The 17,157-nt window shown below is 27.4% G+C and overlaps 4 protein-coding genes across 6 annotated transcripts in view; 1 reads left to right on the forward strand and 3 right to left on the reverse strand.

Annotated features, from left to right (window-relative positions):
- Tsp5D (Tetraspanin 5D) overlaps positions 1 to 3,223 on the reverse strand; it is a 10,612-nt gene extending 7,389 nt beyond the window's left edge. The window contains exon 1 of the mRNA XM_015325931.2: positions 2,858 to 3,223. The gene's annotated coding sequence lies outside the window, so the exon portion shown is untranslated. The remainder of the gene's footprint in view (positions 1 to 2,857) is intronic.
- A 936-nt stretch (positions 3,224 to 4,159) lies between these two features.
- Positions 4,160 to 7,445, reverse strand: Rabex-5 (Rabaptin-5-associated exchange factor for Rab5). The gene is given in 10 exon segments (XM_089169978.1): positions 4,160 to 4,870; positions 4,944 to 5,189; positions 5,277 to 5,408; positions 5,507 to 5,763; positions 5,841 to 5,938; positions 6,022 to 6,151; positions 6,239 to 6,496; positions 6,615 to 6,669; positions 6,672 to 6,729; positions 6,803 to 7,445. Coding segments are annotated over 10 exon segments (1,860 nt in total). The 5' UTR covers positions 6,982 to 7,445; the 3' UTR covers positions 4,160 to 4,423.
- A 468-nt stretch (positions 7,446 to 7,913) lies between these two features.
- RpI135 (RNA polymerase I subunit Rpl135) lies at positions 7,914 to 12,765 on the forward strand. Of its 2 annotated transcripts, none has more exons than XM_015325844.2 (16): positions 7,914 to 8,118; positions 8,231 to 8,563; positions 8,644 to 8,883; positions 8,956 to 9,278; positions 9,366 to 9,625; positions 9,705 to 9,947; positions 10,033 to 10,310; positions 10,409 to 10,606; positions 10,701 to 10,808; positions 10,886 to 11,062; positions 11,132 to 11,346; positions 11,445 to 11,583; positions 11,673 to 11,829; positions 11,920 to 12,173; positions 12,258 to 12,422; positions 12,525 to 12,765. In XM_015325844.2, exons 1-16 carry the CDS (start codon positions 8,050 to 8,052, stop codon positions 12,735 to 12,737), a joined length of 3,372 nt encoding a protein of 1,123 aa, XP_015181330.2. In that variant the 5' UTR covers positions 7,914 to 8,049; the 3' UTR covers positions 12,738 to 12,765. The 2 variants fall into 2 exon arrangements, with proteins under 2 accessions (XP_015181330.2, XP_089025961.1); XM_089169835.1 differs by lacking the exon at positions 7,914 to 8,118 and having other exon boundaries at positions 8,231 to 8,350; positions 8,442 to 8,563.
- A 265-nt stretch (positions 12,766 to 13,030) lies between these two features.
- VhaSFD (V-type proton ATPase subunit VhaSFD) lies at positions 13,031 to 16,782 on the reverse strand. Of its 2 annotated transcripts, XM_015325926.2 has the most exons (10): positions 16,599 to 16,782; positions 16,375 to 16,456; positions 15,995 to 16,184; positions 15,655 to 15,873; positions 14,892 to 14,993; positions 14,220 to 14,425; positions 14,057 to 14,141; positions 13,560 to 13,966; positions 13,362 to 13,475; positions 13,031 to 13,282 (listed from the first exon to the last, which is right to left on the reverse strand). In XM_015325926.2, exons 1-10 carry the CDS (start codon positions 16,654 to 16,656, stop codon positions 13,177 to 13,179), a joined length of 1,569 nt encoding a protein of 522 aa, XP_015181412.1. In that variant the 5' UTR covers positions 16,657 to 16,782; the 3' UTR covers positions 13,031 to 13,176. The 2 variants fall into 2 exon arrangements, with proteins under 2 accessions (XP_015181412.1, XP_015181413.1); XM_015325927.2 differs by lacking the exon at positions 14,892 to 14,993 and having other exon boundaries at positions 16,599 to 16,781.
- Positions 16,783 to 17,157: the final 375 nt, after the last annotated feature.

Genomic DNA, 17,157 nt, shown 5'->3' on the forward strand with positions numbered 1-17,157 from the left:
TGAAAACAACAACAACGTGGGTTTTTCGTATCCTTTTAAAAAGCAGGTGAACGGAGGGCAAAGGTTCTTTTATAAGCAAGCAAAACGTTAATGTATATGTATGTGTATATATATATGGTACGAGGGCGTTAATCGTACTTGAAATCAATTCGCTCGAGGGAAATGGAACCGCAGAAGCTAGTACGCTAATGAACGTAGAAGAGAGTTACGAGGGGGCGTAAAAACGGTCCCCCTGCCATGACTTCCTGCCAATTACGGACAATTTGCGATCATCTATGATCACCCCGTACCCCGTCACCCCGTTAACCGGTGTGGATGGTGCCTAAACGTAAGAGAGATAACGCGACACGATTTTCTTCTCTCTCTCTCTCTCTCTCTCTCTCACACACACACACTCTTTTTTTATTCATCTTTCACTCTCACTTATTATCTTTCTCTATCCTACATACTACTATTGCATATTAACAACATTTAACGCGACCTACGACGTGCTTACAAATTTCTCACGTGACGTAATCACAAAAAAAAAAAAGCTAATGATGTGTATTAATAATTAGTATAATAAAGATTATTTAATAAAGATAATTATTTAAAGTATATTCATTACATGTGCCCATAATTAAGAAAGTGATCTAGATGAAGTCATTTAACTCTTGTTTCTAAATATTTAAAGATTTCTATTTGAACATTATATGAATTGTATGTAATATTGAAAAAACAAACATTATCTAACGATTCATTTTTGACAATATCGTTTTCAAATTACATTGAATTTATTTAGTTTAAAATAATGTGATACGTAATAACTAATAAACTCCTCTTTTTTTTTTTTTTTGTTTTTTTTAATTTTGACTTAGACCACTTTCATAATTATGGCCGCATATTATTCTTTTTCTTTTTATTTTATTTCGAGGTAAATATTAAATTGGATCAATCAATTCTTCTTATAAATTTCTCTATGCATACATATATATAGTTTATAATTAATTGAATGATCGTCTTGGTATGGTAACGATGAGATAATATGCGAACGTACGTTTTTGATCCCTCCCACGTAGGAGAAAGAAAAAACGAAAGAAAAAAAAAACAAAAGAAAAAAATACATAGTCTTAACGGTGCATGCAAGTATCGGGAACAAAGGGCCCGGCACATTTATCAACGCGACATCATTTAATTCCACACGACGTGTACGTGATCGGTTTCTCGAACGAGGGATTATATTTAAAGGGGTTATCGTTCATACGTGTACTTATGTGTATATACCTTTATTATATATATATATATACGTGTATAGGTGTATCACACCAAAATGAAAATATTTTTCCTAATATAAAAGAACAAATAAATTATATGTTTATATAATTTATTTATTTATATATTTTGAATTTTGTTTAAGATATATTTATAATATGTTTTTACTTATGGTGTTTTTTTTTTTTTTTTTTTATTATAGAGAAAACGGATATGAATTCTTTTTTTTTTTTTTTTTACACGAACGAGTTTCACACACCGTCACGTCTTATTAACACCGTCTTTAAAATATAGTTACACATATTCTTCTTCTTCTTTCTTCTTCTTCTTCTTCTTCTTCTTCTTACCGATTTTACTTCCCACGGGTGTCTTAGAAATGAAAGAATAATATCGTGAAATAGTAACAATACTATTCTAGGCTTTCAATTTAATAAACGGGGTGTTACAAAGTTGATTGTATACGTTCGAAATTTCGTCCCCCATGGGAAGAGAAATCAACTACGTGCTTGTACTCCTTATATATACATATATACGTATATATATATATATATGTGTTGTGTATACATAGGTGCATTCATTTTTCGCACGATCGATTTTATCATGATCTTCCAAGAAATATTCTTAGATATTTCAATATATTTACATATATATTTAGTATACTTTCTTTATTTTTTTTTATATATATATTTTTCAATTCAAGAAACTTTCTGATCTCTTCCAGATTACTAATTTATTTATATTATTATTATTATTTTATTCTAATCAGAAAAAAGAAATCGTTTATTCGATAAGAGATCAGATAATAAATCACGGTTTACGTTTCATAAAATTTGTTATAGTAGAAAATACAAATTCGTTTCACCTTTATTTAAAGGAGACAACATTTTTCAACTCAGTGTTTTGCATTAACTTCATTATGAGCTCTTCAACACGGTAGATCGTTATCATCGTGTATAATAATGCACGTTAACTGAGTTTTCTTACGTAACAACTACATGTCCATTAGCCGGAAGTTTTTTTTTTTTTTAAAGTGCATATGTATACACATTTTTTTTTATACGTGCAAAGAGAAAAAAAGAAGAAGAAGAAGAAGAAGAAGATAACATAAATAATAATAAAAGTCATTAAAATCGGTAAGAAAAAAGTTAAATGAAAATGAAAATGTATGATCGATAACGTGAACGTATTTGCTATTATATCTTCAGTATGACAAAACGAATCATTTTGCATATAAAAAAAAGAAAACGCTTCTCTTAGAAAAGAACGAATAGTATTGTGTGTATAACATTGCATACATACATACGCGTGCATTGGAATTTGTGATGCAATCCCGTAATTTTATATACAAGAACATGCATTTACCTATCACTGAATATCAATGAAAGTGAATCGCAAATTAATTAACAGAAACAAAAAAAAATAACAGAAAATAAACAGAACAATAGTATTGTCACAATTATTAATAAATTTATTATTTTAAAAAAATCATTAAAGTAGTAATAATTCAAAACTTCAAATTACTAATAATCGTTGTTTTGATTAAAGGCGCGAAAATATGATTAGTCCCTTTTATTAATATTGACTATGATGATATATAACAACTTACAGATCGTTTAGAGAATAAATCTACAGACGCGAGACGTTTTCCTTTAATTGAAAATTGTCAAAAAAAAAAAAAACAAATTGTCCTTGTTCTTTTTATTTTTTGAATTTTTTCCTCGCGAATCACAAAAGCTTCTTCATGGATGCTGCAGTCAAAGGTCGAGTACTGTTTCGAGTACGCGAATCGACTGCAGACAAAACGTTATAACAGAATTCTCCTAAGCACATATCCGTTCTCCATCCTCTCATTTCTCAGATCAGTTTCGTTAACAGTTGCCCCATCTGATGGCGATCCATAGAATTTACTTACGTAGTATAGAACAATGATCTATATAGATCATTGATCACTATTCGAAAAAAATTCGATCTTATTTGTAATATGAATTGTAATTAATATCAGGAATCTTGGGCATCTAATTGATTTGAAAATTCATCATCTTATAAAATACTTTTGATTGATTATATTTTTTTTTTCCTTTTTTTTCTTCATAATTCTCGACACGTTTTTGCTTTAACTTTCGACATTCCTAAATGCCGATCAATTTAAAATTATTCTCTTGGTGATGACCATTTCTGTTAATTGCATTTTCTTTAAACGAGTATTGTATACTCTGATGGTGTACACGTTTTCCAACTTTCTCAACAATGTTTCATAAACAAGTCACACAACAAACTCTGCAAATTTTCTGATCCTAATATGATTGTAATTTTTATAATTATCCTACATATCGTATTTCAATTAAAAAAATGATTTTTTTATGAAATAACTTTATCCACGAATGACCTCGTAATTGATGTTAATGTCTCTATTGTGCGAATATTTCCAATAAACTTTCTTTTTCCCGGACGACTAGATCTTCCTTTTACAAGCATACTTTCTTTCTATCCATTTTTAAATACCATGAATGGTTGCAGAACCAAACGAACATTAGTAACGAGAATATCTCTAACTTTCTTTTAATTCAATTATAACAATATGAAGTTTTACACACACGCACATGCACTCAATAATTCGTAGCTTAGTGTTTATATTTAAAAAAAGAAAAAAAGTAATATATCGTAAATTGGAATAATTATATTTCAAATAAAATTTTTAAAAATAATTAATATAAATTAAACTTCAACATTGTTTCTCTTGTCCTACAATAAATATTATTGCACATATTTTAATTATTATATTATTATACGAATAAATAATGAAAATATATATTACTATAAAATTTCACTGTACACATATTTTGATATCTATCGTAGATTATTACATTCTAAATATCTGCTATCCAATTAAAATATTAAAACGGAAATCTTACATCATGTATCACTTTATTTATGTACACGTTAACGATAATAATTATATTTAACTCTCACTGCGAATATATTGCAATTATTAATTGAATTTTTGTAATAGATAATCATAGTAATTAGTAGCTTGTTTTTAATTAATAATTAATATTATATATTAACAAGAAGGAATGCTCTAATAATTTCTTCTATATATTCATCATTTTTCTCTATTCAATTTGTAATGTATGATGATCTAAAGAACAATTTTCTAAATCTATAAACAATATTACATCTTATGGAAGTAAGTAGAATAATGACTATCAGATGACAATTCTGCTGAATTAATAGACAAGTCACCTGTACTGCAAGGAATAGTTGGTATATGCGATCCTTGTATAGTAAATCCATGATAATCTTCTTGACCAATTGATTCAATAGATGATATAAGATTTGCACTAGAAGTGTTTGAATTCCCAAGCAATGTATCAGGTGTATCTTTGTCGTGTAATTGGGAATCAGTCATCAATAAATCACATTGTGTGTCTAAACTGATTAGACTCGTTTCATCATCTGCTTTACTGACATCCAAACTGCCATCTCCGGTAAAAGAAGGAAAATCAAATGTCGGAGAAGGTGTAATACAATCCTCCATCAGTAATGAAGATCTTAAATCGGCTGAATTATTCGTCAATAAATTGTTTTGAGATTGATCATTAATAGGATGCGAATAAACCTGTAAAAAGAATATTTAAATGTTAAATAAATGACATTACACGCGTGCACCACGTAAGCACGTATTTATTTACCTGAGGTATAATAGGTGGAGGTAATTGGTAATTTTCAATATTATCTGAATCTAAATTCGTAGGCAATCTTTGACTTTGTGTTATCAATAAAGGAGATTTTTCAATAGCTGTAGATACTTTAACTTCTATATCTTCTTTAAATTGTGTCATTTTACTTTGTAATTCGTTTGCTTCTTTAATTATTTCTAAATTTTTCGCTTTCAAATTATCAAGTAACGTTATATCTTCGCACATCAAGTGTAAATTCTATAAATAAGATTTATGAAATAATAAAAACATATTATTCAAAAGGTTAAGATAATAAATTAATAAGAAAAAAAATATTCTATTCACTTCACACATCATTAGTGCAGATTCCCATGTATTAGCTGGTACTCTTTCTCCTGACATATAAGCATTGAAATCTTTTTCAGCCATATTTAAAGATTCAGCAGTTAAGTTCTCAATAAAAGATACAGCACAGCACTGAAATTGAAAATAATTATTGAAATAAATTAATACTTCTTTTTTATACATATATATATATATATGATGAACATTACTAATAAAATATAATATTATACCAAATTTGTAAAATAGTATCCTCCTTCTCCCGTCATTAACCTGCTGGCATTACAAAACCTTGTAATGAAATTAATATTACTTTTAAGTCGTGCAGGATTGGCTTTTAAAACGATAAAAATAAGAGCTGGTAAAAATTCATCAGCAGATGCTGGTGCATCTACGGATTGTTGTAACAATAAAAATATGTTTCTACAGCAATAAATAACGCAGGCTAATTTTTCTTGTGGAGCTTTAGCAGAATCCATATTTAATAAATCTAAAAGGAATAATTTTTTATTTGATTATATTATAATTAAAATATATCCACACAAAAAAGATATGTATATTACAAACCTGTTATAGATGTGTATACAAGTTCTCGGACTTCAGAACTTGTTTCATGTATTCGACATTCTAAATTCTTTCCACTGACCCAATTTAATTGTCTTATTCTGTTAAAAATAAAATATACAAATTATTATATTATTATATCATATCCCAATAATAATTTTAATAGATTTTGTGATGAACATACCTTTTTTGAATCGCTAAATCTTTTTCTTCATCCGTTGTGAATGGTGGACAAAATAAAATTCTGTATAACAACGTCATAGAATATTTTTCGACGTAATCTAATAATCTTTCTTTAATATCTGCAGATATATCTATAATAATAATAATTAATATTATACATAAGAAATATTTCATCTATTTTTTTAGAATAAATGATAAAAGATATAAAATATAAATACCTGCATATTTAAAACTATTTTCTAAACGTTTAGCAAATACTTGATAAAAAGTCTGAGTTATTTCAGACAATTCTTCTATTCTTTTAATATCTTTATTTTGAAGAATATCAACTACGAATGAATGTATACATTTTCGTACATCTTTCTCAACCGGTGTTTTTGCAATTGATGCAATTAAATCCCTATTTTCAGCTTTAACTTTTTCTAAATCTGAATTGTCCTTAGTTAATTCATAAAGTAATTCTTGACATCCTTGTACTTAAGAAAAGAAGACAAATAATTATTAATGGATAATAATATTGATCAATAGAAATATGATTAAGATGTGTACAAAATATATTACAATAATAAGAAAATAATCATTTGAATACATTACATTTTGATGCAGGTTTACGAAAAGAAATGTTTAATAATTTATACTTCTTTTCTTGTTGAGATTTTTTTCTTCGTGCTTATGATATCCAGTAGGTAAAGTTTTATTAGACGTATCCCTATAATAACAGGAAACAACAAAATAACATTATATAAATGTAATATAATAAAAATAGAAGAGAATATTCTTACACGTCAACAGTTTGTAAATTTGATATATACTCTCTCTGTGCTCGTTGCTTTTGTAAATGTTCACGATGACATTTGCTGCAATAACCTTCCCATTCCGCATTGCCATAAAAACCACAACCATTTTTACATTTCAAATCAGCCTCGTCGATACGAAGAGTAGGTGTTTTCGTAGAATACATATTTTTATTGTTTTTTATTCTTCAACAAAATTAAAGAAATCCATAATATATAGAATATATTATATACTTTATTAAAAGATTCATACACAAAAAAAAATACAATTTTAAATACTTCAATGTTATTACGATAATTTCTTCTATCTTGCAAATTATATATGAAATTAAAAATTAAAGCACAAATTAAACATAACTAAAAGTACAATCATCTTTCACCGGTTATTATAGACAGAATTATCAGAAGGCAGAAGATATCAAATTTATAGTTTTATCATTATTTTTATTATTTCTTTAACTAATTTCAAGTTGGCAACACTAATTTAAAGCACATGAAAGTAATAGGAAGAAATAATAAGGAACTATCAAAAATCAACACCAAATGCATGCAACACTATTTAAATGTCAAACTGTAGGTTATATTCTATGCAGTTTTTATTATATATCAACAATTGCACATTACTGTGAAATAGAAAATATATATAATATAATAAATATATATATTTATCTTCTAAATATAATTTAACATTTAACAAATTTATCTACCCAGGGTTTTTCAAATTTAATATACGTCTTTGAAAAAATGTGCATCTATATCTTTATTATTTTTTTCATTTTCTAGGGATATTTTGTTTAGTATTTCTACGGTTCTTTATCACATCACCAGAGAAGAAACTAAATCCCTATAGCTTGCAATTATCAGAAAAATGATTGGTTAAATTGAACGTATATAAATATATATATATAGCGCATGATGACATCACGCGCATGCTCGACGGCGGTGTTTCCATGGACGTATCTATGTGCAACAGTAGGTACACGTAAGGCGCCCTTCACAGTCTACCGTATTGTAATTGTCACAGGGGTCTAACGATACCCCATATTTGAGAGAAGTATATACGTCACTGAGGATACGTAGTGCGCATGCGTGAGAAAAATCCCACGTCCTAGCATCACTGACTGCGTACACGTGCTTTTAATTCATGCTTTAAAACTAAATAAATGTTATTGCACATAATAATTGCAATTTATATGTAAATTATTTTCTTATTTTATTTTATTGAATAAACAAAAATGTTTACTGAACCTAAATTGACCAATACTTCTCCAAATTTTGGAGTACCACCAGATAAACCAAATCCAGTAAGTTTATTTATTATTAAATAGGTTAGAGGTTATTATAAAAGGTTATTATAATAGGTTATTATTAAATAATTATATATAAATAAAAATATCTCTTTTGTGTTTATTACAGTTATTACAAACTTTAGGAGCTCCACATATAGATTCTTTTAATTACATGCTTGAAGATGGACTTTTTACAGCCATTAAAGATATACTACCGGTTTATCTACAACTTCCTAATGGCGATAAAGTAAAGTTATGGATAAATGATGTTTCCATTTATAGTCCAAGTGTTCCTTCAAATATAATTGGTATAAAAAATTATAAAATATATCCTACAGAATGTAGACAAAGCGGTACTACTTATAAAGGAAAAATAGTCATTCAATTAGGATGGTCTGTCAATGGTGTAGAAGGAGAAATGCTAGAAAAGGATTTGGGGAATATCCCAATTATGGTTAAGGTATATATTTTTATAATACACAATTTATCTTTCACAAAATTGTTTATAATAAAAAGATTATAATATATATTTTGCCATAGTCTAATAGATGCCATCTTAATAAAATGAGTCCAAGTGAATTAATTGCTCATAATGAACATGAACAAGAATGGGGTGGTTATTTTATAATTAAAGGACATGAACGTCTCATACGCATGTTATTAATGTCCAGAAGAAATTATCCTATTGCAATTCAAAGATCTGGATGGAAAGCTCGTGGTGCATTGTTTAGCGATCTTGGATTACTTTTAAGAAGTGTTAGAGATGATAATACTTCATCTGTAAGTGCATTATTGTTGATATTATTTCATCGTTTTACTAGTATTCTAATTATTGTTATTTTTACTTTGCAGAATAATACATTGCATTATGTTACCGATGGTTCTGTCAAATTAATGTTCGTGCACAGAAAAACTTTATACTACGTACCTCTTATCTTAATGTTAAAGTGTTTAGTCGATGTATCAGATATTTTTATTTATAATGCTTTAATGGCTGGTTGCGAAGATGATTTGCATTATAGAGGATGTATTTCAAATATGTTACATGCAGTACACAGTGAAGGTTTACATACACATGAACAATGTAAAGCATATATTGGAAAGATATTTCGAATTAAATTTTTTGAATTATCTCAAGATGCAAGTGATATAAAAATATGTGATTTCATTATTAAGTAATTATTATTTTAGTAAATTGTTTATTTATCAATGATTATCTTATTTATCATGATTATCATTATTATTATATTCTTTATTCGCAGGCACTGTGTTACTATACATTTAGATGATCCATTCGATAAATTTTATTTACTTGTATTTATGACAAGAAAACTTTTTGCTATTGCTAATAATAAGTGTGCTGCAGAGGGTGCCGATTCTGTAATGATGCAAGAATGCTTATTAGGTGGTCATTTATATTTACAAGTGTTAAAGGAAAAGTTATATGGATGGCTTTCAACTCTTAAGACTTCAATTCTTAAACGTGCCAGAACCACTGCCACCAATTATACTTTAACAATACGTAAGTATATTAACATTGATGTATTAATCTAATAAATCTGTTGATTAATTCTAATAATTGTATACATATATTATCCTAGAGGAAATGTTGAATGCAATGAAATATGGAGGATCATTCGATTCACAAATGGAAAATTTTTTGTCTACTGGAAACTTAAGAACACCTACAGGATTAGGTTTGATGCAAACTAGTGGACTTACAATAGTTGCAGAAAATATAAACAGAATGCGTTACATGAGTCATTTTCGTGCAATCCACAGAGGTTCATTTTTCCAAGAAATGAGAACTACAGAAGCAAGACAACTTTTACCAGATGCTTGGGGTAATAATTTATTATATTTTTGTAATAATTTAATATACAATAATTTGACATCCTCTTGTATAACTATTAATCTTAATTATTGTAGGATTTATTTGTCCTGTGCATACACCAGACGGTGCACCATGTGGTTTACTTAATCATTTAACTATGAATTGCATTGTTACAAAACATCCAAATGCCAAGTTAAAAGCTGCTATACCAACGGTATTATTAGATCTTGGAATGATACCTATTAATTTTGTTGATAATTGGAAAGATTCATATACTGTTTTATTGGATGGGAAAGTAATTGGAGTTATCGATGATAATACAATAAATAGAACCGTGGATAAGTTAAGAGTACTCAAGATAAAAGGTGAAGAGGTATGTAATTTTAATGAAATAATAAATAATTATATTACATTACTTATATATATATATATATATATATATATATATATATATAATGACTTAAATCTCAGGTACCTCCTACATTGGAAATAGTATTAATTCCAAAGAGAAAAGTACCAGCTCAATATCCAGGATTATTTTTATTCACTAATCCTGCACGTATGATGAGACCGGTATTAAATTTAGCTACTAAAGAAACAGAACTTATTGGAACGTTTGAACAAGTTTATATGGATATTTGTGTAGAACCAGAAGAAGCCTATGATGGTGTAAATATGTTTTTGAAATTAATTTACTTTTAATATAACTATATACTAATATTCTGTTTATCTATTAATATATATTTTTTTTTAACATTTACAGTTAACTACTCATCAAGAATTAACAAAAATTTCGTTCTTAAGTAATTTGGCATGTCTTATTCCTATGCCAGACTATAATCAAAGTCCAAGAAATATGTATCAGTGTCAAGTAAGTATCTTGCTTGCATACAGATTAAATTAAAAAATAAATTAGATAATTTTACATACAATACAATAAATTTATAGATGAGTAAACAAACAATGGGTACACCATGCCACACGTGGAAACAACAATCAGAAACAAAACTGTATAGATTACAAACACCAGCAACTCCTTTATTTAGACCAGTGCATTATGATAAAATAGATATGGATGATTTTGCTATGGGTACCAATGCAATTGTAGCTGTTATTTCATATACAGTAAGTAATCGTAGCTATATGATGATCATTGTAAAAATATCAATTAATTTAATGATATACATTATTTAGGGATATGATATGGAAGATGCAATGATTATTAACAAATCTGCTCATGAACGAGGTTTCGCTCATGGAATGGTTTATAAATCAGAATTTATTGATTTAAATGATAACAAAAGTTTTTTTGCACGCGATCCGAATAAACCTTTCCTCGCTGAAAAACTAGACTCTGATGGTTTACCTATACCTGGTTGTTTAATTTCAGAAAATGATTATTATTATTGGTAAATGATTTAGAACAAATAATACTTATTGTCATAGTTAAATAATATTGTTTTACTTATTATATTGTATTTAATTTTGTTGTATTTTTTATTTACAGTTATTATGACGTTGAACAATCTAATTATGTAACTAGAAAATACCAAGGAAAAGAAGATGTATACGTTGATACCGTAAAATTATGTGGTACTTTAAATCCTAATACTCCAAAAAGAGCTTGTATCACATTTCGTATTTCAGTTTGTATAATATATATATTTTTTACACATTATTAATTTATTTAATATAATTTATATTAAAAAAAAAAAAACATAAATGATATTTTTAGAGAAATCCAAGCGTTGGCGATAAATTTGCATCAAGAGCTGGACAGAAAGGTATTTGTTCGCAAAAATGGCCAGCCGAAGATTTACCATTTACTGAGTCAGGTATTATACCAGATATAGTATTCAATCCTCATGGTTTTCCAAGTCGTATGACAATAGGTAATTATGACCAAATATTTTAATGTACATTATTTATATTTTAATAATTTATCGTTGAATCTAAAAGAAATATTTATTGTTATTTGTAAGCTATGATGATTGAAGTAATGGCTGGAAAGTCTGCAGCTGTACATGGATTAGTACACGATGCAACACCATTTAGATTTGACGAGAATGAAACAGCAGTAGATTATTTTGGAAAATTATTAGAACGTGGAGGATATAATTTTTACGGTACAGAAAGAATGTACTCTGGTATAGATGGACGTGAAATGACAGTTGATATATTTTTTGGAATTGTACACTATCAAAGATTACGTCATATGGTATCAGACAAATGGCAGGTTCGTATCTTTCGGTTTTTTAATAATAATAATGATGATGTGAATTATATGAAAAGATAGTAATAATTTCTGTTTAATAAACAGGTAAGAAGCACTGGTCCTATTGATATATTAACTAGGCAACCAATTAAAGGACGACGACGTGGTGGTGGTGTTCGATTTGGTGAAATGGAACGAGATTCTTTAATATCTCATGGATGCTCGTATCTTCTTCAAGATCGTCTTTTCCATTGCTCCGATAAAATTACCGTAAGTAGTGTCATTTATTTTTTTGATTTATATTCTAACTCAAAAATTATATATACATATGTTCTTTTTTTTTTTTTTTTAATCAAATATGTTACTTTCTAGGCTTTAATTTGTAAAAAGTGTGGAACGTTATTAGGACCTATTATAGAATTATCAGTAAGCCCAACAGGTATGACTGAAAGAAAACAAAAGTGTAAACTTTGTGGTGATGACACTTCTGTAGAAGAAGTTGATATTCCTTATATATTTAAATATCTTGTAACTCAATTAACTAGTTGTAATATTAATGTTCAATTGTCGTGTAGAGAAAAATGATGAACAATTGTAAAATTTAACATTTTTATATATGTATTGTATATATTTATTTTTATTAACATCCCTTAAATTTAAAAAATATCTTTTTACTACTGTCTAGTTAATATATTTGCGGCTATACAACATTTACAATTGAAGAATTTTGCATATATGTACATAATAAGATAATGTCCGATTCATTAATTATTATATTTATACGTGGAAGCAATGAATCAGATTTAACAGAATAACAAGACAGTGTAATACTTCTTTTTTCTTTTTTTTCTTGATGGACTATCTTGTTTTGTTGCAAATTATGTTTCTTTTTTTTGTACAGAATATTAATACATATAGATTATAAATTATTATATATCGTCTAAACGTATATAATCAATATTTAGTAAAGGCGTAAGCATTCATATAATTGCTTATCCAAGAGTCTACTAATTATAACAAAATATTAAGCTTTAGCGGGAACTTGTGTTCCTGATTTATTTCCCGTAGCTCCAGATTTACTTCCAGTTGCTCCAGTTTGTTCTTTTTCTAACTGTTTTCCTAAATATTCCCTAAAGGCAAATTTTTTATTCAATGAAATGTGATAAATCTATTAAGAATGTAATTTATTTTCTTTTTTAATATTCTTACCAATTGTGCACCATAAGTTTTTGAACAGCAAGAAGAGCCTCATATCTTACATTTGGATCCTCATGACTCAACAATTGCATTACTCGTTGTTTACCACCCAATTGTTCAATAATACTAATAAATACAAGTAGTGCATGATTTATACTATCAAATAATATAATATAAACTGTATTGATAGTAATGATCACGTTAACTTACTGTTTTCCTCGTGGATAATGACGCACATATTCTCCGATATCAAAACTAGCAACACTCAAGACAAGAGCATCTTTACTTGTTTCCAATATATGAACTAAGATACGTAAAAGTTCATAATTCTTTTCATTCAATCTACTAGCATTTTCTCGCCAGAATTTTCCAGATTTATGAACGGGTGACCATTCAAGACGTCCAGATTTAATTTCGGTGGAATATTCATCAAATGAACTTAAATCCTGTACAGATGCTTGTAATTTATCATTCAAAAATTCAATGTCATCAGTGATATCCTCGTCATCGAATTTACGTTGGGATAGAATGGACAATTGTTTCAATACTTTACATTGAACCATTGCAATGCAATGTTCCTTGGCTACTTGACCATCCTCAACTTTTTCAATAAGATTCTGTTAAATAATAGAGTGAAATTAATAAAATATAATCGTTTAAATGTAAATTTAATATATATATTTTTAAATATTTATAATTAATCTTACCCTAAATACTGCAAGAATAATTCGTGTCACTTTTTCTTTAACGGAATCACTCAATATATCCGCAAGAATGGGTATAACATTAAATCTGTGCAAAAACAAAAAAAACAAATGTTATACGTAATTGAATGAAATATTATATTATATATTTTGTATTTTTACGTACTTATTCATCTTTTCTGCGAGCAATGGATTAAATGTAAGTACCCATAGACAGAAAATAAGTTGATATTGTACTTGGAAATTTACTCTGCCAGATAGAACGCTCAAAAGTGTTGAAATTCCATCAACAGTAACAAATGCAAAACGGTATTCATCTACGCGCAACATCATTTGAAGACACCGTCCAACAGACTGAATGTATTCATTATTCTAAATGATAAAAAAAAAAAAAACAGATAATGGATGTAAGTTTTATATAATAATATTTTGTTTGACATGAGAGATAACTAAAAGCATTCAATTTACATTTAATAATATTGTCAAAAATGAAATCATTATTCTGTTTAGGTAAAAATCTAAAAAAAATAGCAACGAAACAAACTACAAACAGAAAAATACATGTTAAAGAAAATTAGTTTAGATACATATAAAGATAATTAAATCAAATACTCTTATTATCTGACATTTTGTCAATCGAATTATGAAAGTCAATGTAAACTGATAACTGTCCTGACACCTATTAAATTATAATTAAATTATAATTAAATTATAATTAATCGTTAACTTAAAATTGAATTTGATTTGTGCTTTAATGAATGTTTCTGGCTCCCTGCACTTCTTTCATATGCAATTTTTCCAAATATCAATAGTTATAATTAGTTATTACAGAACCAACCGGATTATGTAATTCGTGCAGTTCATTGGTCTCCCCTGCCTCCTCCATAGAAGTATCCTGCATTACTTCTGCATGCAAATCTGTCTCCTGAAGAGCTTCAAACTAAAACCCCATCTGATTTTGTTCATATATTCTACTCCTAATATACTAATTAATCATTTAACCCTTCACCGTATAAAAAGCAATAGAGATAATATCGTCGTGATTTTAAATTATTTGATGTTAGTTTAATCTTATTCCCACATTTGTTAATTTCATTAATTTCTTAATTGTCGTTTGATAAAATAAATAATATATCAAATAGTGTGATTTATCCAAGCATTCTAGTGTAAAGACAAGTAAATTTAAAAAGGACAATTATTAAATTAGATTTTGTTTTGATTATTCGGTTATAACATTGCTAAAACTTTAAACGATAATAAGGTTTATGAAACATATTTTCATAATAAGGTCAGATTAATTCACAAAAGCACATTCTAATCTACGTAAGGTATTAGTAATATAAGTGTCTTGCTTATTTATGCTCGTTTCTATCATAAATATTATTATCTAAACTAAATAGCAAAGCAAGATATCATTCAAGCAAATAATATATTAACACAAAATATTAAAAACAACCATGCTTTACTAATATCCTGAAACAAATGATGAATTATATAAAAAAAATTGTTCTCATTTGTTTAGATTTAAATTTAAATATGTAAGTATTATTACCAAGCACTATAATTCTCAACGTATGATTGAATATATTTAACAAACTTACGCTTAATCTAAGTTGATCTTTCAACCAAGTTAGATAAAATTGAAGATCAGTTTTTTCCATTAGTTCATGACTCCAACAAGCTAACTTAGCAATAATACGAGAAGTCATATTTATTATAAAACCATCTTGCCTATTTAATAAATTAAGGAATGGTCCCCAAACTGATTCTCGTTTACGTGAAGAATGTTCTCGAAATATTTCAACGCGACTACGATCTTCCTAATAAAATGAAATATTTATTATGTGTAAACATTTGAAAATAAGAATAATAACAGTTAATAGTTAAATATAGGATAACATCATAAACATTAAATATTTTTACACGTTTTAAATGAAATACCTGAAGCATATCATCTATCATTGTAAGAATATACTGTGTAGTTTGTTCTTTTGAAATATGATCAAGAAGATTGAGAAAAGTCTTAGCAGCTTGGTGTGGATTTTCCTTCAATTTTGCTTCCCGAGCATTAGCATCGCTTGTATCAAAAGCTACTATGAAGTCATAATCTTCTTTAGGTATCATTTGTGATCTACAAAATGAAAAGTAATACATGTAACATTGAAATATTTTTATATATACATTATTACAAGCTTAACCAGTTAGTTGTGTTTGCCGAGTATACTTGTCATGAATAAATGATAACATTTGTTATTATTATTATTATTATTATCATTATTTTATTCAGATTAAAATAAAATAGAAAATAAATGTATACTTACTGTAAATATGACTGCCAATTGATTCTTTGATTTCTTATTTCAGCAGCTTGTTGCTGAAGAGTACTCGTAGCTGCCAGCATATCTGTAAACGATAGTTACTTCAATAATTCCAAAACTTAACTGACAAAACTTAAATATCATTAATAAGAAGTTATAGAATATGTTTTGAAATCATGGGAGTGGCATTGTCACATTATACTGTCAATTTTATTAAGATTACTCACCAATTTTCTCGTCGGGTAACGCTGGGATAATTTCTTTAATATTTGCCCTTTCCACCATGTTTGAAGACGATATTAAACGATGACGAATTTAATAAAAATTTTTTAAACGATTAAAATTAATGACTTTAACTTTTATCTGGTCAAACTTTTCCAGTTGTCTCTGTGGTCACAAGACCAATATACAGTGATGCCAACGTTAAGATAAAACAGTCCAACCAAATCCATAAACTTTATAAAACTAAATATGAGATATATTCCTAACATAGTAATGATTTTTATTATTTTTTTTAATTTTTTTTTTTTAAATAGATTATTGTTTATTTAGTTTTTTTTTTTTTTAATATTTTTTTATAAGATGACTGTTTAAATATTTACTAGACAAAATGAAGAACATGGATTAACATGAATGAAAATAATATACTAAGAGACATATTTCAAATGATTCAAATGAAAAAAGAAAAACACGTTACAGGTATCAATATAACTCGTGATTTTTGTAAAAAGATGTTTATTCTATAAGTATTATTTGTGTGTGTATGTATAAAACTACTTTCTAACG

Source organism: Polistes dominula, unplaced genomic scaffold (assembly GCF_049000335.1).
Source record: "Polistes dominula isolate Pdom_NZ unplaced genomic scaffold, Pdom_raw_medaka contig_49, whole genome shotgun sequence".
NCBI lineage: Eukaryota > Metazoa > Arthropoda > Insecta > Hymenoptera > Vespidae > Polistes > Polistes dominula.

What these genes read in the sequence shown, in the direction of transcription:
- RpI135 (XM_015325844.2), top strand. Translation starts at nt 8,050, where the DNA reads ATGTTTACTGAACCTAAATTGACCAATACTTCTCCAAATTTTGGAGTA. An exon ending in ATATGTGATTTCATTATTAA is followed by an intron (nt 9,279 to 9,365) that starts GTAATTATTATT and finishes CTTTATTCGCAG; the next exon opens with GCACTGTGTTACTATACATT. An exon ending in ATTGCTCCGATAAAATTACC is followed by an intron (nt 12,423 to 12,524) that starts GTAAGTAGTGTC and finishes GTTACTTTCTAG; the next exon opens with GCTTTAATTTGTAAAAAGTG.
- VhaSFD (XM_015325926.2), bottom strand. Translation starts at nt 16,656, where the DNA reads ATGGTGGAAAGGGCAAATATTAAAGAAATTATCCCAGCGTTACCCGAC. An exon ending in TTATTCTTGCAGTATTTAGG is followed by an intron (nt 13,967 to 14,056) that starts GTAAGATTAATT and finishes ATTATTTAACAG; the next exon opens with AATCTTATTGAAAAAGTTGA. An exon ending in CATTATCCACGAGGAAAACA is followed by an intron (nt 13,476 to 13,559) that starts GTAAGTTAACGT and finishes TGTATTTATTAG; the next exon opens with TATTATTGAACAATTGGGTG.